This window comes from Acanthaster planci, linkage group LG06, assembly GCF_054643075.1.
Source record: "Acanthaster planci isolate LZ-2023a linkage group LG06, COTS_SCS, whole genome shotgun sequence".
Taxonomy (NCBI): Eukaryota; Metazoa; Echinodermata; class Asteroidea; order Valvatida; family Acanthasteridae; genus Acanthaster; species Acanthaster planci.
In genome coordinates this window covers 22,885,981-22,911,548 of record NC_141782.1, presented here as the reverse complement: position 1 = coordinate 22,911,548, position 25,568 = coordinate 22,885,981, and the positions used below count along the sequence as shown (strand labels likewise).

At 38.8% G+C, this 25,568-nt stretch overlaps 2 protein-coding genes across 7 annotated transcripts in view; one reads left to right on the top strand and one right to left on the bottom strand.

Annotated features, from left to right (window-relative positions):
- The window catches only part of LOC110980102 (ribosomal biogenesis factor-like), a 40,898-nt gene extending 21,910 nt beyond the window's left edge, over positions 1–18,988 (bottom strand). The window contains exons 1-2 of one of the 2 annotated variants that reach the window (XM_087138303.1): positions 18,750–18,988; positions 16,805–16,877 (exon numbers count right to left, since the gene is read on the bottom strand). The gene's annotated coding sequence lies outside the window, so the exon portion shown is untranslated. The remainder of the gene's footprint in view (positions 1–16,804; positions 16,878–18,749) is intronic. The other variant, XM_022236443.2, reaches the window with a different exon arrangement.
- Positions 672–13,809, top strand: LOC110980101 (uncharacterized). Of its 5 annotated transcripts, none has more exons than XM_087138299.1 (4): positions 672–2,185; positions 2,316–2,405; positions 3,221–3,301; positions 9,617–13,809. In XM_087138299.1, the coding sequence occupies exons 1-4, from the start codon at positions 2,164–2,166 to the stop codon at positions 11,626–11,628; spliced, it is 2,205 nt and encodes a 734-aa protein (XP_086994425.1). In that variant the 5' UTR covers positions 672–2,163; the 3' UTR covers positions 11,629–13,809. The 5 variants fall into 5 exon arrangements, with proteins under 5 accessions (XP_086994425.1, XP_086994427.1, XP_086994424.1 ...); XM_087138301.1 differs by having other exon boundaries at positions 672–2,405; positions 9,617–10,235; positions 12,130–13,809; XM_087138298.1 differs by having other exon boundaries at positions 672–2,405.
- Positions 18,989–25,568: the final 6,580 nt, after the last annotated feature.

Here is a 25,568-nt window from a genome sequence, read left to right as displayed (position 1 = left end):
CAAAGATTAAACTTTCAATTGAGAAATCAGAACAAGATTTTAAAGGGGAAATTTATATAAATATAAAAAAATAACTTCAAATGAGCACATATCAATTATTTTCACATACCAGCTGCATAACAAAGATTAAAGTATATTTAAATGTTCCTAAGTGCTGATGGGAGCTTTATTTTTATTTCAGGAACTTTAAAGTGGTGGCAATTTTTTTTCCAGTCAACAGAAAAAATACCTTAATATAGTCTGGTCCCAATGCAGTAATTTCATGATACCAAGAGTCAAGACCCACCTGGCAAAAAAAAGTGGAATTTATACCCAATAGGGTCTTCCTGTACAAGCAGTAATTCTGAATACCCCCATTGACTTATTGCCATTAAATTAAGACATTCCTGGGGGACTCACCCCAATGACCCCTTGAAATAAGAACGGAAACATAATTAACATGGTGTGCAATAATAAAACTTTCTTTATAAGTGCTAGACCCGAGAGCCTCATTAAAGTCTCACATGAGAGGAAATCTGCCAACCTGAACAGATCCTGTGTATATTTCAGGGTAATTTATGCCAACTTAGGGAGTATGACAGCTGCACATTAGGGCATTTTGACCAATCTGCTATGGGATAACTGTCACTTGACCAGGGCTTCAGAGATTGTTTACTGCCATGGACTACAGCCCAAAAGCAGATTGAAAAGACAAATTCCTAATCCTACTGAAGTTTTCTCAAAATTTCACTTCAACACATTCAAGCAGATACTGCATTCTAAATCACTGATTGTTTATCATCAGTGTCCTACATGTACACTGGAGAAGAAAATCCTGTTTTAATTAATCGTAACCCTTAATACTGACAAATGTTATAACAAAAAATACAGGCCTTAGTATATTAGAAAAACTACTTGCCAGTGTAGTTACCAAGAGCTAGCTAATTCATACTTGTAATCTATTTACAAACTGTAGTCAAATCCACGAGAGGAATCCATGGGCCATTGGAAGTCAGCCAGCCACACTGATGTTCATAACACATGTAACTGTCTGCTAATGCATATATCTAGTCTTTCCACTTCCTAACAAATTCAATATGTTTATGTGTTGTGGTAGTTGTGGAAACCATGTTGTTTCCTTGATTTGCAAGTTCTAAGGGCACACTGAAAGTGCATAAAACTCATCAAGGTCACAGGCTAAACCTCTGGTCAACTCAAAGGAAATAATTATGACATTACAGTGGAGTATGCCAGCAGTATTTATGATTTGTTTACACCGTGTCATAAAATAGTATCTTAATCAGTTTCATCTCGCAAGTGCAAGACAATTGAAAACTTCACAAAATAGGCTACTTCAAATTTCATGAAAATGGGTGAGTACACAGAAAATTGATCTCCAAAAATTTACCAAAATGATTCAATGAAATATATTTACCACCCTTGTTTTGTCAAGGTAAAAAAGCTTGAAAACAGACTGTTTACTTTCAATATAATTTTCGGTTTAAACAAAAAGTACTGTCAATTTTTGACATTTATACTGTGAAATCCTTAAAACAACACTGAAAACAATCACAATTTGAATTAATTAACAATGCGGAAAGATCAATTTGCCATAAAGTTTACAAGGACTATGTCCGTGTTCTTATTTGTATATGTTCCACAAAGTTCAGATGAGCCAGTGGCAGACCGCACCCCTGCTAACTTTGGCACGATCTGATTGGTTTATGGCCGATTTTTTTTCCATGCGCGTCTAGTGAGTGATGTGTACCTCTTCAGTGATCAACCAAATTAGAGTGGTGTCCTGTGCATAGAAGCACAACTGTACTCTGTACAGTACGTGTACAGTACATGTATATGCTTGTACAGCAGGCCTACGTACGACGTGTACTGCACACAGTGTAGTGGACACATAATATACATGTACAGTGTACATGTACACAGTCATTCATTATGCTTACACGAAAGCCTGCATGTGCGAACGTTTTTTGGTGGCACTGGCAACTGTATCCGTCATAGACGCACTCTGCTTGGGATTTCGCGTTTGTCTTCACTCACGTGTTTCCCGATAAAATACACCGATTTTCATTCGATCTAGTTTTCGTTATATCGAACATTTCAAGTTTTGTTGCTTATTTGGTCTACATTTTGTCCATACGTTTTGATTTGAAAAATTCGGACACGTACATGTACATGTACTTCAAAACAGGTGTGTATGCACCAGCTGTGAATTTTTTTGCAAGAATTTGTTGGTAGGCCTTTGCCTAGAAACTTTCCGTTTTCTCACGGAACAATGGAAGTACGAGTTCAGGGACACATTGAGTTGGTCTTCTTTTTAGTGTTGATAACGATGATGTCGCTGGTTGGAGGTGATGACGGAGCCATGAAAAATAAAGCAAGGACGACCTTCACATCAAAGCAAAGCCCGGGTGAGTCCTGCAACGCTTTAAGTCTTTCATGGCATTATGGGCACAACTCATTTGTTTTAAACCTGCAGTTTCTAAAACCGTATAATTTGACCTTAAAAGTTCAGAAAACGTCAGGAATAACGTGTAAATCTGGCCTAATTTAGTGGGCCTTATCAGTGTTGCTCCCGTTACGTCCATTTTCCAACCATCCTGGCAACACTTGTGATTTAGCCATAAGGATGCTGGAAAGAGTTGAGAAGTAAAAGCAGTCTTTAAAATTACCTCGCAGAGTTTTGTGAATATGCATATTTGGTGTTATCTAACGTTGGCTGTCTTTGCAAAGAAGTCCTCTATCTCTCCGTATGTACCTGATACATGTTTCTAAAATGTCGAAGTCGTATTCGTCTTTTTTGATGGTTGAAAGGACCCAAACATTCTGGATTAGTGAAGATACGAACTACATGTATACCACATCTGCATACCCCGAAAGGGATACAGGTTGATCCGACCATGACGGTGATCCGACAGTGTTTTGCTGTCTGCCGTGTTCCATTCCCCTCCGTGCTCAGATTGCCCAAAATTGCTCAAGGGCAATCTACGAGTACGAATTAGTACTTGTAATCTCACTATCATCTACCTAAGAATAACTTGCGTTAACTTGTGCTGAAGACTTCTGAAATCATACAAGACACCACTACTTGAGGATTGAAAATACTGAATCCGGTTACTGTCTGGTCTTAACACCAAAGCTCCTGTAAAACAAGAATAAAAACTCTTGAACAGAACTGTGGAGAATTTGTGGTGTAAATATTTATTTTCAATCTATCACAAGCAAGGCCGGTCCCGCGGTATGTTGTTTCTTCCTGGAATGAGCCGCAAATGCAGTTCTTTCAGTTCACTGCTTACCAGGGATTACGGTAAGATTTTGGAAGATCGCTGAAACTGAAAGGCACGTTCATTGTAGTAATCTGCGCACTAAGCAAAGCCAGGCTGTGATAGACAGTTCATGATGCCCCCATGAAACTTAAGCTCAGCCAACCGACAAGGACCGTAGCAAAGGCTGTCAGTAATCAGGGAAGACAGTTCGTGTTTTGGTTGGCGTCAACAAGGGGCTGTTTCCTCGTATCACAAAGCGTCGTCAGACGCAAAGATAGAGGTTTTAACCTATTTGGCGTTGAGCATGCGACTCACATGGATCATGTTAAATCTACAGCTTTCAATTACAGATAAAATGGATAATGACTTAAACTTTAAAGGTTAAACGTCGTGTTGGTGTAATAGGAATCTTTCGCTACAGATTAATCATTAAGATGCCTTTCAAAATCCCCAGATGTTTGAAATTAGCTAAAAAACCGGTAAATTTCCATAGGGTACTTTGACAAGATGTTTATTTTTATATTTCTTGGGCATGCGAGATTAAATTCTATAAGCACTTGGACAGTTCTAGGGGTTTCTTAGTCGAGGGGAAGACATCCTTGCTTGGACTTGGTAACGACATACCATATGGAGTTTTAGTCTATTCCTCCAGTTTTCCTAAGCAGCAGCAGAAAAGGAAACCATTTTTATTTGTGTGGCCCCAAAAGTATCTAAGAATTCGACACAAACGCATGGTGGGCGTTCTTCACACTTTCTCGTCGCCTGACGATGGTATGACTTAAGGCCTCGCGTGAATGCTGTATTGAAGATAGCTAGGGACGCTTTCAGCTTTCAATTTACTGTGTTTGTCAGGTGTCAGGGATGCACATGACGGAAACAATTGTCACACCTTCACAACCCTTCCACGCTTGATGGCTTGACGCAGGCTCAAACTTCTCATCGCGCTCTTTTAACGGGGACTGTCAGGCTGTGAGGTTAAACATCATTCAGCAGTGTTTACGGACACAAAATACACTAAAACGGGAAGATACATCTTATGAGGCTTTGACACTATGCACACCTGAATACATGTACACAACATTTAGGTACTAAATTGACGCTATCTTAATACATCTGCACATGTAAATTGAACCTAACACATTTATCCGTTTTGTTTATTTCGTACTTTGATCGCTTGGTCCGACAATTTCGAGTATGTACTTGAACATCGCCGGGAAGATCACTTATAGGTATGTATGCTTTAACATTTCAGCCAGACAAACAGCACACCAAAATGACGGTCAGTTATATTACAGCTATACGTAACCTTCACAGACAGGTTTCCACTGTGCTGAAATGAAAGTTTGTTCAACCGACAGAATTACTTATACTGATACGGTTAGTGCATTCAGACGTTTAAGTTTAGAGTTGCACACTTGTAAGGTTTCTAAAAGGGGGTATTCTTCTTGCAAACAAAACAGGAAAGTTTGATTATGTCATCTTTCATTCCGTGTTCAATCTGTAATTCCCGCATCTTCCGCTGATGGTGCATTCCTCCATGGAAAAGGGGCAAAGTACACGTCAAATTGAAAAGAAGTATTCATATTAACCCTCTTGACCCTCAATCCCATATCGCATCTGTCAAACAAATTATTTATTAATAATAAATCTAACCCCGTCTGAATAGAGGGATCAAAGTTTAAATTTCAGGGATAAACTAGATTTGGTTGGCAAAGTGAAATGGTACAAAATTGAAATTAGATAGAACTGAGATTTTAAATCAAGCTAACATTTCCTCGAATTTTGTGGAAATTATTTGCATACAAAATTGATGTACTTCATGATTAACGCACCGCCAAAACGTAAATGTCCATATAGTTACAGTTGCCACATAAAAAAATCGTGGAGACTTAATGACACATTAAAGTTTCCAAACCGTAAACATCACGACAAAGTTATACAACTCATGTCTGTACATAAGTTTTCTTAAATCCAAGATGCATCCGTTGAGACTTGTCACTGTTCATACAGTAGATGAGATGTTCCAGGGAGCTATTTGTACGCCCACTTTTTCCCCACAGAAAAAAATATCTTGCGTTTCCAACTTGACCACCGTAGTTCTTTGGACTTCCTGTATTTTACTGTGACGATATTGAAACCATAAAAAATTTATTTGCTGACCGTAAACATAATACAAACCGCGAAACAAAGGGCGTTTTCATAAAAGCTCTAGTTAATAGAGCCACCTCGTAAAACTTTTGTTATTCCTGTTAAAAGGAGCAGAATTCACAGCGCCCTTGGCCAAAAGAATTAACCATGGCTTGAAATCCTGCCTCTCTTAATGGTGAAGATTTACGCCAGCTTAAATTTTGGCATCTCACGACGATGTAAATGAAGCCTGTGTAGGGTTTAATCCGAGAGGAGAGTTTTAAAGTGTTTGAAGTTTAAGACAAGCAGGCACGGCTTTTTCTTCATTATGTGTAAGAAGCTGTGGAAATTTACTTAGGAAAACCGGACGATTAGGATAAAGTTAGAAGCCATTTTTAGATTTGTGCGTATGAACTGATTCAATTAACTATTATCATTCAATTCTTTGAATCGAGAAATAAAGCACAACTTGGAGTGTTATATTCCCATAGCAATTGTTTCGTAATCCAAGGAATCTTCCATGGTACCGGTAACGACACGTACACGTATTGTACATTTCTTCCTTTCGTTTGCTAGGGTACTGTACTTCCTGCCCTCAAGAAAAACCGGTTTTCAACATGGGCGGCCGATCCCGCCCCGGTTGCATTGTGTTGATGGGAATTCACAACCGTACAGATCACAATAACCACCCGTAACAATTTGTTGATTTTGGGGGAACTGACCTTTCAAGAACAAGTTCCCATAGACTTGCTATCAGGCCAGCAGGACAAACTGACAATGGAATATACCGGACATATCGACGGCTGTTGGACTCCCCTTGGTCTGGTTTTCAAGTCGCCATTAATTCACAGTGGACAATGCTTGCCTGGCACTCAATTGTTAATTGATCGACTGGTGCATTGGTCCATGGAGGCTGTTTCTACCTCCATGAGCGGTCTTTGCTGTAGGATGATGGACATTCTTTGAGGAATGTTTAATGAAGCGGTTGCCATCCGTTTCTTACTGTCGTACACTACCTCGCCACACTCTGTAATATTCAGCAATTGGAATATAAAAGCACGAGTCTTTCCCAAAAATTTGTTGCTTTTTCCAAAACAAATGTCGATTTAAAAGGTGCTTGTTATTAACACAAATATGACAATTTTTGTCCTGTGCTGTGAAATGTTTACACCATTTGAAGAGTTTTCATGATATTTGTATAGAGTACGTGAAAATAAATCCCAAATTTATCAAGTTTGATTTGCTTTTGAAATTCTTGCAAGCTACTTGCCTTAATGTGGGTGTTCATAAAAAACAAACTGTTTAAACTTCAATCTATCCTGGCAATTTGATGTACTGAATGTATACATGCTAAGTCGCTGTGGATATTTTTGTTTCTCTCGCCAGCGCAGTGCTTCTGTTTTTATAGAAGATGTTTTCAAAATAAACCGTTTTAAAGGGACTTGACTTGGTACACTGCACTGGATGTATATTCCCATTGTGCTGGCATGTGGACAAGGTCGCTTGCCTGGCACATATATTAGACAAGTTTGCGGTGAATATTGACTTTTCACGCTTATACATGTTGTATTTACATTTCTCCAAACCTCTGCAAGAAAATTACATCCAGCCACGCGTGTCTGGGAAACAGCTTAAACTTCCTTTCACATGCTGTTGTAGTATTTTAAACACGTATAAATTACGTATGACCACCAGGTCAGTTTACAGCAGATAGTTTTCAATCACACGAAGCTGATTTTTTTTCAAATAGGTCACTGTCACAAAAGCAATGCAATATTAAAATGGTTTATCTAAATCGTTGAAAATGGGACTATCGTACATGTAAGTGCTGTACATAATGCATACACATTCAAACAGTGTACACAACATGTACATAAATGTTCCCGCACGTTCTACTTGTCTATATACGTTAACGATTAAACTATTAACCCATCAAGTATTACTTACCAATGAACCTTAAGTTATATAGGCAATGCATACTGCCCGTGTACACGTATGTGCACTAGTACTTAAAACTTTCTTCTGTCACTATTGATGTGTATAGTCTTTCCAACAAACATGAAAGAAATTTTTGGAGGTAAACAGCCGTCTTGCAATAGTTTGAGTAAATTGAATCATTTCATCCGGAAATTAATGCGAACTTCATAGTAAGGCAAGAAGGTACACGTAGGTACAAGTGCAGTATGAATAGAACACTGAAATCAGAAGCACCTGTAGATAGTGGTTGCACTTGTTTGGGGAAATTACAGTTTTCCTCTAATTCCCTGAGATGAGAAAATGAGTATGGGGGGTTGCTTCTACAGGTAATTTGCCAATCACTGGCTGGCTTGATAAATTCACTTTGCACAACACTCACATCTGTAAAAAAATTCCGGTGGTGAAGCCCAACTCAATAGATCTCAAGCCCCATCAGGCAACATTCCTTCTCGGCATATTCATGTTTCCCTGGTTTCATATGATGCTTTAAGTTAAAACACTTAATACATAATTGGTACACCTACTACAACTACAAGAAGCTTGCAGACAGATCAATAACATCACTACAGATGCGCAACTGCGGCCACTATGAACCCAGGTGCTCAATTATTCATTGAACAGAACAAAAGTCCGAGAAAAGGAATTTCATGAGGGTTATATCTTATCATTTCAGGGAAGCTGATAGAATTTAAAACAACATACATAAACAACTGAGAATCGATTCTGCCAAATATACTACTTTTAAAAGTTGGTATTTACCAGGAACTAATCATGTAATAACAAACCAAGTACTGGATCAATTCAGTTCCACATTTAGTTGGATTTTTGTTTTTGTGTTTTAAGGGTGCAGCAGTATTAATACCGATTTAATAAGATATTTGTTATTTGCCTGAAATGCTTTAGATCTAAAAAAAAAAAATACTAACAATTTCACTTGACTTATGACCCATGTAAAGCATGAGTCTGTTGGTATTTTCATGAGTGCTGAAGACATTTAGGCTATAAAGCTGGCAGCATTGTATGAGTATTGATTTCTGCTAATAAAGCAATTGCCATTTATTATGTATGTCTACTTATTGATCTCTTTGCAAATATCCTATCATTAGAGGCTAATACTGTAGGCACTTCATGATTTTGTCACCATGCCATGCACTGGAAACAGAAATTTTAATGTTAAATATCCTGAAACTACATGTAGGTAGCTGTAAATGTGCCTAACCCGCCCATTCCCCCAAGCAATAGTAGCAAGCAAGGTCACCTGTAGAATTTCAATCTCACAAACTGTTTCACGCTACATGTAGCTTTCTTCAGGGCTTACTTCGATGCCATTGTTTGATATAATCTGCACCTCCACTCCAGCCAATTGTTGGTGACTTGCGACAAGAATAATGCCAACAGTTCCACTTTGGTCCAGTTCCGTGCATGAACAATACTTCTTATCTTGATGAAGGCAATCCTGGGAATGCCCTGTGGATACGTATAAATCTTTTTTGAAAAGTGAGAAATGCAGGAAAGCCAGGCATGTAACTAGCGACAGTTACAAACCAACTCTGAGATGGGGGATACTCTCCGGTTGAAATCTGAGCCCTGTAAGATTTGATCCCCGATTGCATTCAAATCTTAATCCTCGTTTCATGGGCTTCAAATTAAGCCTGACAGACAGATATGTTTCAGGAGGTTGGGCCTAGTAAAACCTTGCAAGATCTTAATCTGTGAGTTCACAGAGGTCCCTTCCTCAAAATCGAAAAAGCCTGCCACTCAATCCCGGAGGCAACTCAACAATGCTACAAATCTAAAAGACACAATCGCCCGACCCCTTTCACCCCTTCACCCCCGGCCATTCAATACTGCATTAAGTTTCAAGTCTCCACAACCCCAACATATTACACAGGATTTTTACAATCTTGATCGCTTCCAAACATCTGATCCTGTCCTTACATTAACTAAGGATAAGTTGTTAAAACAAATACACTGTACTATCCAATAAACAGCGCTGTAAATTTTGGAGGAACTTAAAAAACTTCCATTTGTCATTGTAGCAAAACAACATAAAAGCAAAACGAGTTTATGTTTCAGAAGACAACAAAATTGTTTATATACTGTAATTTGCAGAGTATGGGGTATTTTCTGAAGTTAATGTATGTAAGTTAATGAGAACTGAACACTGAAAAACAATTGCTAATTTGTTTTAATTTATATTTTTCCTAAGTAATGCATTTCAAATGATTAGTTCTCCTTTTGTCTACTTGCAGATTTGGGTCCAAATGGGAGAACATTCTCAGAAACCGATGGCCTTGACAATAAGATCTCAGCATTTCTTCGAGACAAACATTACACAGGTGCGACTATTGGTATTGCAAGAAGAGATGAAGTTCTCTACACTCAGGGTTATGGACATTTAGATGATGACATTCAAATGACACCAACAAACCTACTACCTATCTCAAGCTTGTCCAAGACCATTACAGCAGTGGCCATATTGAAACTGGTTGAAAATGGAGACTTGAAGCTAACTGATCCAGTTTTCGGTCCTGACGGCATCCTGTCATCTTTCAAACCACCCAAAAAGAAGGATATGGACCCCCGTCTTCTCAATATTATGGTTGGCCACTTACTTCACCACACCGCTGGCTGGAGCCAGACTAGACCTCAGCTTCATGACCCCATGATGAACTCTGTCTATCTGTCCAGAGGTCACAATGTCACTGATATTGCCACTGAGATGAATTTGGGACATGACCTTTCACCTAACGATGTCATTACCTACATGATGAGGCAACCTCTTGATCATCCTCCTGGTATGAAGTATGAGTACTCCAACTTTGGGTACAGTGTACTTGGACGAGTAATAGAGCACATTAGTGGTAAAAGGTATGTCTCATTCATCAGATCTGAGATTCTAAAACCACTAGGTATGTGGCACACACGACTTGGCCCTCACAGTTCAGTGCAGATGAGACACAACAATCACATTCCTGTAATAAATTTCTTTGAGGGCGACATCCCGTTATCTGATATCAGGAGAGAAACCCTCCAAAAGTCATACACCCTTCTGGATTCCACTCTTGGATGGTGGTCGACTACTTATGACTTGATGCGCTTTGTTACTGGTCTTACTTCAGGTATAGTTCTCAATGCCACAACTCTAGAACTCTTGACTAAACATCCTAGTGCACCTGTATCCGAGCATCGAGATACTTGGCATGGCCTTGGTGTCCAAGCTAACGAGGATGGAGGTTGGTGGCAGATAGGAGATCCCCATGACAATGAGATCATCCTCTTCCACCAAAAATCTCCAACACAAGCCAAATATAAACAGTTGAGATTCAAAAAGCCAAGACAGAACTCTTGCAGTTGGGTGGTTATTTTGAGTGACAATAACCGTAAGAATCTCAGGCAGGTATTCGGTCAAATGATATCTACCCACACTCAGTGGCCTGTGGATAACTTACTAATTGAAGACTGTAGTGAGTACCCAGTTAGAATGGGGCATGAACACTCAACTCTCATGAATTCTCACATCAGCGAGAGCCACTTCCCAATGTTCCTCAATGCAGCATCCAGACTTTTTTACTACCCTGTATGGATTAGTGCTTACAACATCAAGCAGAAAACTTACATGGCTGCTGTGTTAAAGAGAGATACTGAAAACATATATAAAGTCACACACGGTGTAACAAAAGCTGATTTAATTAACCTGAGAATGGAAAACCTAATAGATGGCATGTACCTCAACTTTTTAACCAGCTACATAAGCCACCAATCCAATGATGACACCCGCTACACTGCCATATTCAGTGAAACTCCTTCTCAAAGTACACAGTTTGGGATTGGTGAAACTTTCACTGAATTCCAAGCCTCCATTAATGAAGAGAAAGGGCATCACATGCCAAACACCCAAAGTGTGGTATCTATAAATGGAGTTAGATACTTCACATACTCACTGAGTGATAAGGAGGTATACCATTGGAAGAGGTATGATAATCTGACCCTAGACCAACTGGAATTGCAGATCAGGACAAATGCAAAAAAGGACAAAGTTCTTTTATATCTTGACTCATATACTCATCTTGGGGAAGTTCTATTCTCTGCCATCTTTGGTCGAAGCAAGGCAGGAAAATGGCAAGTACAGACCAAGATCCAACAAAGTGTGCTATTGAGCCAGAGCTCCATCTATCAAGGTTTGCATTTTCGACCAAACATAGTAGTGGGATATGCATGTAAGGGTAAACCATGTTTTATAATAATGTGGACTAAAAAATGAAATAAAGAAAATACTACTCTTTAGTTTGTGATCTATTTGTGTACTTCTGGGTGCTAAATTTTAGCTATGGAAAAGTTATCTCAGTTTTTTGCATAAAAATGGGGGAACAAAAATTTGTACAACCAGTAGCTACATGTACCGGTTACAGTTGTTAGTTATAATTTTAGTTGAGCAAAGAAGGATCAACTGTCACAGGACAGACACCATGGTGACCTGTAGTCATTTCTTAAAAATAGCCCTTTTTTCAAGTTTTTAGCTTTCCTTGCTTGGCTTGCCAATTAGAGACAAATTTTAAAATGCCAAAGTGTACAAAATCATATAAACTGCAGACCTCTGATCGGAGACTGGACACAGAAATCGTAATTATGCAAAATTATGTACATGTATGTAGATATATAGACGTATTTATAACACCTCATTCTCTTGATATGTATATTTTGCAATGGTTTTTCTTGGAAATATCCTTTGATACAGTTAATAATTTTTTTACTTTAATAACAGGGACATCAAGGCTACATAAGCAACATCAGAAAAAAAGTTGTCAGGCAGCTTTGAAGAAGTAAAAATAATCATATTTAACCCTAACAAGTATGTAAATAAGACTGAATGGACTTTTTAAAAGATAATGTAAAGGTACATCTCAATGAAATCTTGAAACTTATTACTTTATGGTGAAACATGAAAATACACGTATGTTTATAACTGCAAATGCTGTTTTAGTGGGCAGTTACTTTTTTTAAGATTCCAAAAGTATATGTTAGTGTTGTGTTGGGATAAGAAGGGATGACACAAATTATACTGTCAGATTTTTATTACCTGTATAAGAGGCAGAGTCAGGTTTATTTAGCCAAACTACATCCTAGATAATATTTAATTTATCACAAAATAAAGGGCGTAGTGGCCTACATTCTTGATATTTTAGTGAAAAGCAATGCTTAGATGATCATTCTTAGCTACAATGAAGATACATTAATATAATGTTCAATTTCTTTTCAATGTTCATGTAATTATCAAGCAGAGGTGTAAACAGATTAACCAGACACCGAAGAAAAATTATAGTTTCCATGAAAGCACACAGCACAAGAAATAGATAAGTGACTACCTGTGATCTGGGTGAGATCTGAATCTTTGTCACAACAGCTGAAATCAGTGAGATCATCAACATTTTAAAGCACATCACCACAGAGACACAAAAGATGGCTTGGTATAAGTAAAGGAAATGTATTAATATGAAGTCTCTGGAAACTGAGTAGTGTCCTAAGAGGAATCAAATGATTCAATCAATATCAGGCAATGCTTTGTCCATCAGGAGCCTGTTAGCAACCACTATATCAGATAATGCTTGGTCCATCAGGAGCCTGTTAGGAACCACTGTATCAGATAATGCTTTGTCCATCAGGAGCCTGTTAGGAACCACTATATCAGATAATGCTTGGTCCATCAGGGCCTGTTAGGAACCACTATATCAGATAATGCTTGGTCCATCAGGGCCTGTTTGGAACCACGATATCAGATAATGCTTGGTCCATCAGGAGCCTGTTAGGAACCACTATATCAGATAATGCCTTGTCCATCAGGAGCCTGTTAGGAACCACTATATCAGATAATGCTTGGTTCATCAGGAGCCTGTTTGGAACCACTATATCAGAAAATGCTTTGTCCATCAGGAGCCTGTTAGGAACCACTATATCAGATAATGCTTTGTCCATCAGGAGCCTGTTAGGAACCACTATATATGATAATGCTTTGTCCATCAGAAGCCTGTTAGGATACCAAATTCAGACGGTGTTTAGCTTTGAGAAGGTGTACATACATGTAGTTAATCCCCCTGTTGGTGTTGCATGAACCATACCAAGGGATGGGTGGAATGCATACATACAGAAACTATAGCTGTATTCATCAGCTTAATTAATCTCTGCCATTCTTGGATTTATATGATGTCTTCTTTCACTCCAGAAATACCTCATCATTTGATCCACACTTGATGCCTGGAGATTCAGTAGATATACATGTACATCAATTGACCAGCTTGCAGATTTGAATTTTAAAGATCCAAAGATGAGCATGGGAGTAAGTGTAGATATTTAGCATGGAGATACCATTCTTAAATCGTAATTATGGAGCTTAATGTTAGACATTGTTTGCATTTTGAAATAAATTTATGAATTCAAAAGAATGAGACATGGAAATATCTGATTGTTCACATTTTTAAGGTAAAGAAAATTTAAGCAGACAGGAGGTGTAAAACACAACAAAAGTACAACTGAATTGATTTTAGAAAAGTAGGAAATTGGTTGGTCATTCCAAAGAGCATGTAGGGATTAAATAAACAACTCCAAGTATGCATGTGCACACACATACAGTGTACCATATCATCCATGGCATACTGTACATGTACATGTACGTCTGGAGAGAAAGCCCAGTTATAATCAGTCCCCAAAATATTAATCATAGCATTATAAAATATCCTTGACCCAAAAAACCTTATGCATGTGTAACCCCAGTCCTAACCTAATGTGCACTGTGCCTGCTGATAAAGCAGTCAAGAACATTAGTTGATACACATCTGTATCCAACCTCAGTAACGTCAAGTGAAGAAAGTTTCAGTGGAAGATTTAAGGTTTTATCAAGAAGCTTGCCTTTCCTGGCCAATCCTTAAAGGAAATACCTCATTTTCAGTCCAATTTCCTGACTTCCATGGACCCCTGGCTCGGCGTATTACACTACATCCCCTTACGATGTGAATCAAGAGATCTAAGTTTAGATGCAATCTTCTTTGTGTTAATATTTGTACACTTTCTTCCTCAACTGGGCTTCCTAGAATAAATGCACCACTTTCAGCCTAAGCTTTGACTACTCTACCATTGTTTACTGTTCGTGATAAGGAGAACAAGTCTTTAAAAACAGCACACGCACCTTTAAACATCATTTGCCACTGCCTTCACAAACTGTTAATTCTTAAGAATAGCAACATTGGCAAGCTGTCCTGTACATAATGACATAAGTGTAAACTAAAGCCACTACAGCCTGTAAAATTAAAACGAATAAAGTTCAAATAATATATTTAAAATACCATAGGGAAGTTTTAGACTAGTCGGGATCTGTTTAGTCTGGGAACCAGACAGCAATAAAAATGTAGGTCTCCAGAGCATGGCGTTGTTGAATAACATTATACAATAGCAATTTGAAATACATGCAATGCTTGCATGGCAGCACTGGTGTGCACGCATATGTTCCTCCAAACCCAGCTGCCCTGAACAACAACACATGACTCATACAAACACCTGACAGTTGTTTCTTTCACTGTATTCATAGCGTTTACATGTACACCAGGTTTTATGATGGGTGTCGACTTGCTTGATACAAAGTTACTGATGAAACAGCAGTTGGGATCATCGTGTTTATTGCTGTCTGGTTCAAAGACCAAATAGATTGAAACTGTTAATCGCCCATTAAGTAATCAGGATAATCAGTGCAGGAAACAAAAGGCTGTGTTGAGAAGACAAAATAGGGACCAAAATATCACCAAAAGAAACAGTCAGGGAATTGCTGAAATGGCCCATTAATGACCAGATTAGGAAGTGAGGCCGTATGAGAAAACGGGGCTCAGAGGAAGCTTTTCCATAAAGTCCCTTTTTTGGCAGGGTTGGATATGGAGGGAGTCCAGTAGACTGACCCTACATGTACAGTACATGTAGTCTGGGACTAACGAAAGTGCATACTAGTATCCACTTATTATCCACTTATAAACAGAGGGCGCTATTTACAGTAAACACGACATGCTGTGAACGGTGCATTGAATAGGATCTGGAGCTCCATGGAGTTTAAAAAGGATTAAAGGAAAGATGAAAATTTTGAAAAAAAATTAAAAACCAATTATTTGATTTCCGAATAAAATGTCCCCCCCCCAAAAAAAAATCCTGATTAGAAACACATTTTTGTGTATGTATTACACAGATTGAGAAAATATTGTACATGACAAATATTCTCTTAAATTATAGTACATTAGACAAAATTTACCAAATCAAATGACAAGCATAAGAAATGTAACAAACTTAACCCTGTAGTTCAGCGAAATAATGTCGCTTTCACCTACTTACACGTAGAACAGTCTGTAAGCTTAAATTTGATTTAGGGTGTTCCTTACTACATGTACTATTAACAACATTCCAATAAAGAAACAAAGTCCACTGTTACAAAATAACTGATATGTTTACTTTGAGCATCCATTCCTAATCCTAACAGATCTTGTTCTGGTAAATTCAACAATATTTAAGTTCAAACAAAATATTTCTTACCCGCGTTTGGCAAACAAGAACCATGTCAAATCAGCTGACGATCCACTGTTACTCTGGTTACCAAACCCAGCCATTGTGATTAAGATTCATTAAGATTAACTAAACATATTGATCCAGGTCAGGGAACCAGATCGAATTTGCTAATTCATCTTTGTGTACAGGTTACTTCCAGAACTGTAAGGTTTATACACCTTATAGTTCTAGAAGTATCAGCAGATCACCTACATATGATATGCTGCCGTTTACCGTATTTACTATATAATTTCCCACATAAATCAAAGCCCTGGACTTTTCTCAAACCAATCTTTCTGATATGGTTAACAAAAATGGACTGGTTTGATTTGTATTAGTTGGATTTGTATTCTGTTAATGATTCAAATAGCATGGTGAAAAATTGCATGAAATAATTGGTGTTAATTTTTAACTGGTGTTTTGAATTGGTCAGTGTTAAGCGTAAACCGGATGATAAACCATGGTTTAATGATGGAATACGCAGAGTAAGTGTGCGGCGTGATGTTGCATCACAGTATAAAAATTTCTTTTGGCCGACCTTATCATTCTCTACACCTTGTTTCATAGTGATCTGTAATTACTAATATGCATTACAGATCACTACGAAACAATGTGTAGAGAATGATAAGGTCGGCCAAAAGAAATTTTTGCGAGAAAACAAATTGATCATTTAAAATATACTAAGCCAGGAAAGTGGCACAGACAACTTCAACATTTGGCTGGTTTAAAAAAAACACAAATTTCTCTTTCATTTGCTGATGAAACTCGGATCTGGTTGTTGCCAATGGCTTGAACAGATATTTTGCTGCAATCTACTTTTTAAAGTCTTCCACCACTTAACATTTATCAACTGACAGCATACTTACCGGTACATGTACTTGCGCCTTCCCGGCCACCGAAAATTTATCGATCCACTTGAATACCTCTAAGACAACTCATCTGAATGATGTTCCAATTCGTTAATTGAAAGAGTTCACAAATGAAATTTCTGAACCATTAACATATATTTTTAACAGTTGTCTTAAATTTGGTCATTTTCCAACGGTCTGGAAAAATGCCTCCATCTGTCCTGTACTGAAGGTAACTGGTGCCAACAGTTTGGATAAATTAAGACCTGTAACTGTAACACAAATAATGGCAAGAATTTTTTAGGGTTTTTTAGCATGGACGTGTATAATAAAATCTGGACTCGCAATGCCCTTAAGCAGCTTATAGAGATCATTGAATCCATTCACGGCCATTTTACCAAGCCGAATACAAAGCTTTCCTGGCAATGCCCGCCTTTGTTCTTCCTGACGTCAATAGAAGGGAGTCAACCCACGCTTTTGTATTCAGCTCGGTAAAATGGCCGCTGGTTGGCTTCTTTTTCATACAAAGGCGTTGCAAGTCTAGGTTTTTTATATACGTCCGCGGTTTTTAGCAGATTGGATTATGAGTAATATCAGATGTAACATTGATCCTCAACAGTATGGCAACGTGAAGAATAGTTCTGTCACGCATTATCTCATTGATATGCTTGATGTAATACATAGGAATATTGATAAAGGTGGTGTCTCTGTAAATTTGTGTACATTTGATTTTAGCAAGGCCTTTGACCATATTAACAACACTAAAGTAGCTAAAAAACTCATTTCTTGTTGATCGTACTCAAAGTGTTAAATATTGGGGTGTGTCTCCACCGTGAACTTAACTTGTGGGGTTCCACCGAGTACTAAGTTCGGGCCAATTCTTTTTCTGGCCATGATTAATGAAGCTGCTCTAAATACTCAATTTTAATGGAAGTACATGTACAGTGTATGTTGATGATCTCAGTGTGTTTGAGGTTGTTCCCCTGGCAGCCACTTACATTTATGGTCTGACATGAATGCCTTGGTGGATTGGTATAATACAAACGATTTGAAATTAAATTCGTCTGCCAACTCCTGTTAATTTACAAGTTTTGGCAAGCAATTTGGTATTGTACCTTCTTTGAAACTTCTTGGTCTTAACGTACAAAATGATCTCAAGTGGGATCTACATGTTAACTACATACATGTACATTATTAAAAATGCTTAATGTACCAGTAGGTTGTACAGTTTGAGTAAGTTGAGGAAGAATCAGGTGACAGTGTCTTACTTATTGACGATTTACAAATTATACATTCGTCCTCTTTTGGAAATTGGAGTCGTCACATGGACTTCAGGGATCACGAATGCTACAGTACATGGACCAAAGCATTGACAGAGTGCAGAAATGTGCTCTAAGTATAATTGCTTCTCCAACCACTTTGTCATACTGTGAATTATTGGTGTTTTTTAAACTTGATTCATTACGTCAGCGTAGAGAACAAATCGTCTTAAAGTTTGCAAAATCCTTACTTGCCACGTACCTCAGCGTAACTTATCATATTTTTCACAACACACACACAACATACGAAACTTCACCAATTCCGTCAATAATTTGCTTCTTAAATTAATTTAACTTTATGTTTTTAATAGTTATTTTCTGACTGATATGTACACTGAAGAGTATACATGTAGGTGCTTGGACTTCTTCTTCTGTGGTGTTAATAATAAACCTGATTTGAATATGACTAACAGGGCATCACAGCTAACTTATCTACATCGTATGTAAAAGAGTCGTTTTGTGAAAGCAGACTTCGTTTTTTTATATAAAAGTAAGGAACACCCTGTAGTTTATAGGACATGTAGCAAGGGGCATGAGGGGATACGGTCCCCAATACACAATCCCCGTTTTTAGTAACCTATCCTAGATTCAAATCCAGTCCTCAATGTCTCAAAATGGCTTCAGGGCAATTGAAATGTACTCACCATGAACTGGTTTCCGCAGTAAAGTTATGTAAATAAATGCCAGAAACTATGGGAACCAGCCTGAACAACATACGACACAGTCATGGCACAACAGTGTACACGAGCATAGAGGAAATCTCTTGCCTAGCACGAGTTACACAGCATGCAGGCTAGGCCAACGCGTGCTGAAGTAGTACGCGTTGCGACACACATGACATGATCAGTACCGTCATTTCCGGATTTCTTTTGCTGTCACTTGAGGGCGTAAAGCAAGGGCCACGTGGTTCCACGCGCGTGGTCAGAATCTCTGGCCCTGTCCGGGCCGAAACGGGCTTTCAGAGACACGGCTAGGTCTATTGACTGCGTCTCCACACATTTCCAATGGAGCGAAGACCTAGACCTGACTTTAAACAAGAGATTCGGATGCAGCCTCTGATTCTTGCGGGGTTTTTTTGTTTTTTTTTTTTTTTTGTCTGACTGTCGCAGGTTTCGCTTATGTTTTTTAAATCCACCCTGACCCAAAGTCTTTATATAACTGTTTATTTTTCGGGTGTGTTTGGTTTTTGTGTGTAGAATTATGATGACGCTGAGTGCAGATGCAGAAAATCAGTGGCGTAAATTTGAGCTGAAACTTGAGGGGTGGGGTGGGAAATGTTTTCCTACCTCCATGAGAAAGGTAGGGGGATGACTTGCCCAGGCCAGTCATGGAAGTTTGAAAAGCGGGGGGGGGGGCGTGTCACTGTAGGGGGCGATGTTTATGATAAAGATGTACATCTGTAATGTGTATGTAATGTGCATCAAATTCGTGAAGAATCTTACATCAGAATGCCATGTTTACGGCTTTATAAAATTGTTTTTCCGTTTTCGTGATATTGCCAACATTTAGTCGTTGGGACAACTTTAAAAATCTTTACAATCGGCTATAATTTTTGATAATCACAAAAAGTGGGGGATGATTCAATGACCTCCCTCCAAAAGAAAGTGGGGGATTAAAAAAAACCACCCCCACCCCTGAGATTTACGCCCATGCTGAAAATACAGTGTAGGCCTACTAAGAAAATGTGCAAAATAATGTAAGCGGGAATAAGGCATGGGTTAATTTTTTTTTATTCTCCAAAACGAGAAATGCGGATAAACATGATTAGTTGAGCTGAGTTGAGTTGAGTTTAGATTAGTTCAGTTCAGTTCAGTTTCGTACCGTACCGTACCGTTCCGTTCCGTTCCTTACCGTTCTGTACGTTACCGAACCGTACCTTTATTGCACAAAACATCGAAACCAACCTGTGGTGCAAAAGGGAAACCCCGAACAGGCAAAGAGGCCCACTAACTGGGGACGTTTGTACACACAACAACATATCTACGAACCGAATACATAAAAGTCATTAAAACGCAAAAAATTAAAAGTTACAAATTATAAAGCGACTGCATATTGCACAGATGATCAAAATATAGTAATAGTAACTCTGCCCCCACATTGCATGTCCCTAATCATTCACATATGATGACCATAACGTTTAAACATAGACAAAGAAGTCATTGTCAAGGAGGCAGGACTTAAATTGAGTAAAAACTTGCATGTTTCTGAGGTCGGATGGAATTTCATTCCAGGTAAAATGTTTGTCTAAAAATACCAGTTTTACATTTGTTGGGGATGAGGGTGGGAGAAGCAGAAGATCTCAAGTTGTGAAAGTCAGTAAAACTGACCTTATCATTGATTGAAATATGAGTCCTATTTTTCCTGCCCTTAAAAAAGAGAACGTTGCGTCCTTGAGTTTGCGACGATCTTCTGGGCTGAGGAGGCCCAGTTCTTTCAAATGCTCCTCATATGGGGCAGAACTTCCAGGATAAATTTTGTGGCACGTCTCTGGACTCTTTCAATGGAGCTGATAAGACCTTTAGCATTAGGATTCCAAATTTCGGATCCGTATTCCAAAATAGGTCTTACATGTGCTAAGTAAAGCATTTTACGAGTAACAGAGTCGTGGACATCATAACAAGTGTAGCGGATCATACCTGGGATGCGGTTAGCTTTGCAAACTATTTTGCTGATGTGCAACTTCCAGCTCAAATTGTTGGTCATCATAATACCTAGATCATTCATACTGTCGACAGAGCGTAAACTATTGTTGCCAAGTTTGTATTCAAAAGTGGCAACATGATGGTGTTTGCGGGCATTGACAGATAACACAGCACATTTTTTGGCATTGAAGTCAATGGCCCAAGTTTTGCTCCAGCTAAAAAGGGCATTAAGATCATTTTGCAGAGCCAGTTGATCATCATTGGTCGATATAGCACCCGGTAATATTTTACGTCATCAGCAAAGAGCGCAATAGGGGTATCCGGTGAAACACAGGAGGGCATGTCATTAATAAAAAACAACAAAAAAGCAGTGGTCCTAGAATGGAACCCTGTGGGACACGAGGTGACTGGTAACCAGTTCGAGTGAGCACCATTGATGACAACTCTCTGCAATCTGCCCTGCAGGTAATTATGGAACCAGGCAAGGAATGTGCCACCGATGCCTGCACACCTGAGCCTCTCAATAAGCTTAGAGTGATTGACGGAGTCAAAAGCCTTTGAGAAATCCAGGAATTATACATCAGTGTCACAGCCTCTGTCATAATTATAACCAAGATTGTGGGTGAATTCAACTAGTTGTGTAACGCAGGAACGATCAGGCATGAATCCATGTTGGCAGTCAGATATGAATGGCTGTAGAAAGGGTACAAGTTGCTTATGAATGCACCGTTCGAAGACTCTGGAGACCAGGCTTAGCAAGGATATACGACGGTAGTTTTCAGCACGGCTCTTATCCCCCTTTTTAAACACTGGAGTGACGTTTGCAGGTTTCCAGTCAGGGGGAACATTGCTTTGCATAAAAGAGGTATTGAAAATTGCAGTGAGTGAAGGTGCAAGCTCATGTGCACACTCAAGTAACAATTTGCCAGGAATACTGTCCGGACCACTTCCATTGCCTGGATCTACTGAACTCGGGACTTCGAAAAATCTGTGGAACGACAATTAACAGAGCATATGTTGCCTGAAGTGTCTTAAGCATTCAGGGAAGAATCAAGGTTATTGGTAGCTTTGTCTCCAAATACACTGTGAAAATATTTGTTAAAGAGACAGGCTTGTTCAGCTGGAACAGTGGTGGTGCTATCATTGTAACTAACTGAATGAGGGATTTTGCGTATATAAAAAGACCAAAAACGCTTAGGATTATCTTTTAAGGATGTTCTAACATCGACAAGAAACTCAGCATGCCTCTGTTCGATAAGAGATTTAGATTGTCTGCGCAGAAGACGAAATTTGTCCCGAGAATACGAAATTTGTCCCAAGAATAATTTAATTTAATTTGCACTTGCGTGCAAACTGACAGGTTTTGCTAAACCTCTAAGGTTTAGCCAAGAAATTTTGTTCAGATTATGCCAGTAGTACTTTGACCACTAAAGTCTTCAACTATCACTGATGCACTATTTTATTCCAAGATTGATCATTCTGACTTCACTAGGCCTATTTGATTATTCCGTCGTTTGGCTTTAGACGGTACACAACTTGAGCAAATTCAGAACCTTCAAAACGGGGCAGTCAGAGCCATACTCTTTTCCAGCCTCTTATTTGATGCAGTTCTTTTGGTTTGTGTCTCGTAAGTCTTTTTCATAATTATCTTCCTCCGCTTGAGGCCACGCACACTCACGCTGTGTCAGTGGAAAATTTCAGCTTACACCATAAGATGGGACCAATTCCTAAAGTTTCAGTGGTGCTAAATTATGGAATGACGCTCTAGCTTTTGTCAGAAATTAATCATACTGTTAATGTGAAGATATTCAAGGGCGAATACTCTTAAGCATAAATTGTACTTTTTATCTCCCTTTTTTATTCTATTGATTAGTGGTTAAGCAGTTTGGCTTGGGCCAGTTACAAGGGCCTGTAAGGTTATAAAAAATTATGTAACAGGGTCAAGGGTTTCTAAAGTTGTTTTTCTTTTCCCTCGGAGACGATAACAGAGGGCACTTTATAAAGTGCCCTCTGTGATGTATTCATGTTTAATACATGAAAATTGATTTTTTTAGCATTTCTTTTGAATAAATTGTTCATGAATTTTTAATAATATACTTTATACACCTTTTACAAATCAATTATTTTGTATATTCAACTATTAAGGGTTGCCTCCAGTCAAATCCTTGCTGTCACATCCTGATAGAGTCAATGTAGTGATATGAACTCCCATCCTGTTTTGTCTTTGATAGGGTTGGACAGATTATATCAGCCTTCTAAGCAACTTCCCTTAAACCTGAATCTAGAATGATTAATCACGAACATCAATTAAACACATCACTTCCGAAAAGGCAGAAATTGACTTGAACTTCGTGGGAACAATCAGTTACTTACGCACAAGTCTGTGGAGAAATCACGCACTTCTGTCAATGCAAGGAGACCACAACACTTGTTGAGAAGCATCCGTCATTCTTTGTCAATTCATAGCCAGTACGTTAATTAGTGGGGATGCCGTGATGGTCTCCTGCTGTTTAAATGCGGCTGATAGTTAGTACACAGAAAGAAACGGGCTTAAATTTGTTTCCAGCGCAATGAGGATACGTGGCATGATCTGAATAACTTTCTTCTAGTCGCTGACTTGACCAAACTAATGTCCATGAATTTCAGAGACTATTCAGGAAGGAGTGTGACTTGGAAAGTTTTATGGGGAGGCTCAAGATGAAGCCTCATTCTTTTAATATTGTACACTAAAGGCTGAATCGTGCTTGACGCGTAAGCATTAGATCTTCACTGTTACCTAGCCTAATCGAATTTCGTTGCAAATGTTTAGCGATGACAAATTCGCTCCGCATTTAGCTTTGTTAGTCTATGGTACCCGACGTGGGCTGTGTAGGCCCACTCGTCCATTTACTTTTCACAGAGTTGGTCCTACAAATCTTTCTCTTCCCTTACTGTTATTCGTCTGCTGAAGACATTACACGTACATATACGTGTATACTGATCTATTGGATCACCTGTGCGGTTTTCTTTCCCGCTGGCGGGAAGCCGTGCCGCCACCTGCACACATTGTCCGGATCTGTTTTACAATCGGCTGCACACTTTGATCAGACTCATTATACAATAGAGCCTGAAAGTTGACCCCTGATGACGCGCAAAGATTTTAGAATTTGTAATATTTTTCGTTCAGTTACTTCTTAAAAAATCCAACTCGGATTGCAGTTTATAGAAACTGAAAAATCACCTGACCTAAAAGAGAAATATCCTGCTAAAAATTGACCCATCACTTCCGAAAATCTAAAATACATGAAGAACAGTGCGTTGAGGCAGTCTCTTTCGCAGATGAACAGTAACGGTTTGAAATTTTATGGTAGTCTGTCAGTAAAAGCCGAAATAAAAACAGATCAAGATGTTTTACACAGTCGTATAATTTATACGTAATGAACTTAAAGCAACATTCTACTTTTATTACAAAAGATTCTAATCTTCTATCTAAGCTTTGCTTACAACAACTGCATGATGCCAACTCAACGGAATCTGGAACCCATCGACTGCAAGTAGGTAAATCTTTGCATCTCGTTTTCACGTAAGCACGGTCAGTGAAAACAAACGAGAGACCTAGGTACAATTTCGTCGGAAGTGAAAGGTCGTTAAGAAAATTCGTTTTTTACCGTCTCCATGGGATTTTTCCTACATATTACTTGAGGAAGACAAAGGTAAAATTCCAACATGAATGTTTCATGGGGTGGTTTCAGTTAGGAATTATTCTTCCAAAAATTATCAAACGTGATAGGACGGCCCTACGTAAAATCCCCACAGGAGGACCGCGCGAGGGTTCCGGATACTCGCTTCGTGACCTTTTACTTTCAGGCTCTATAGCAGACAAGCGCTAATTTGCTACGATTGATTTTGTTTACTGAGTCGTCAGGTGTGCGGTCAGATATTCATTGGCGTAAATTTGTGTCGGAAACTTTGGGGATGGGAAAACAGGATGGGGGTTTGTGGTGGAAGTGACTTGCCCAGCCGCAAATAATGTTTACACAACACGCTGGAGAAATCTGACTTGTTCAGATTATAATTGCATCTCTAGGGGATTTTTCTTTGTTCAAAGGGAAGTTTGAAGCAAACCCCTCCGTCCCATTTCTTGCCGTGTATATCCACGGTATTTCCCACAGGAAAGTACCGTACAGGGTGTATCCCCAGACATGTGTAATTTATAATTTTAAAAAATAAAACACTGCCAGCCATTTTAAAAATATTTTAAAAATCAGGAGGGCTGCTGACACCATGATACTGCAGGGGGCGATGTTCATGTTACAAATGTACGTCCTTAATATGAAGTCCAGCAGAATATAACATCAAAATGGCGTGTTTATGGTGTTTAAAAAACTTTCCCCTTTTTGAATGGTGTTGAAAACAGTTTGGTTGTTGGGAAGTCCGAAAAATTCTTTACAATCGGCCTTAAAAAGTGGGGATAATATACCCCCATCCCTGGGATTTACACGCATGAGATAGGTCCAATGTTTTCAGCACAAACCTGTCCTTTCTATAGAGTTCTAATTGCCCGATGATCCGACAAAGCGGTAAAATAGAAAAGTGAGCGGCGGGCCGGCTTAATATAACGAAAGTGCAGTCGTGCATACTTCCAACGTTATCGTTAGAGAGAAAAACTGAAGTGACTTAACAAGCAACAAACATAAAAAATAACTACCGGGGGTGGAAACTCGGCACCACGGATACCTAATCAGCACATACGATAACCTGAACGACAAAACACCGCCGTGCCAAACTTAAATAACGGAAAGTTATTGAAAGTGCTTTTGTTTTGTTTCCTTCCATGGGACT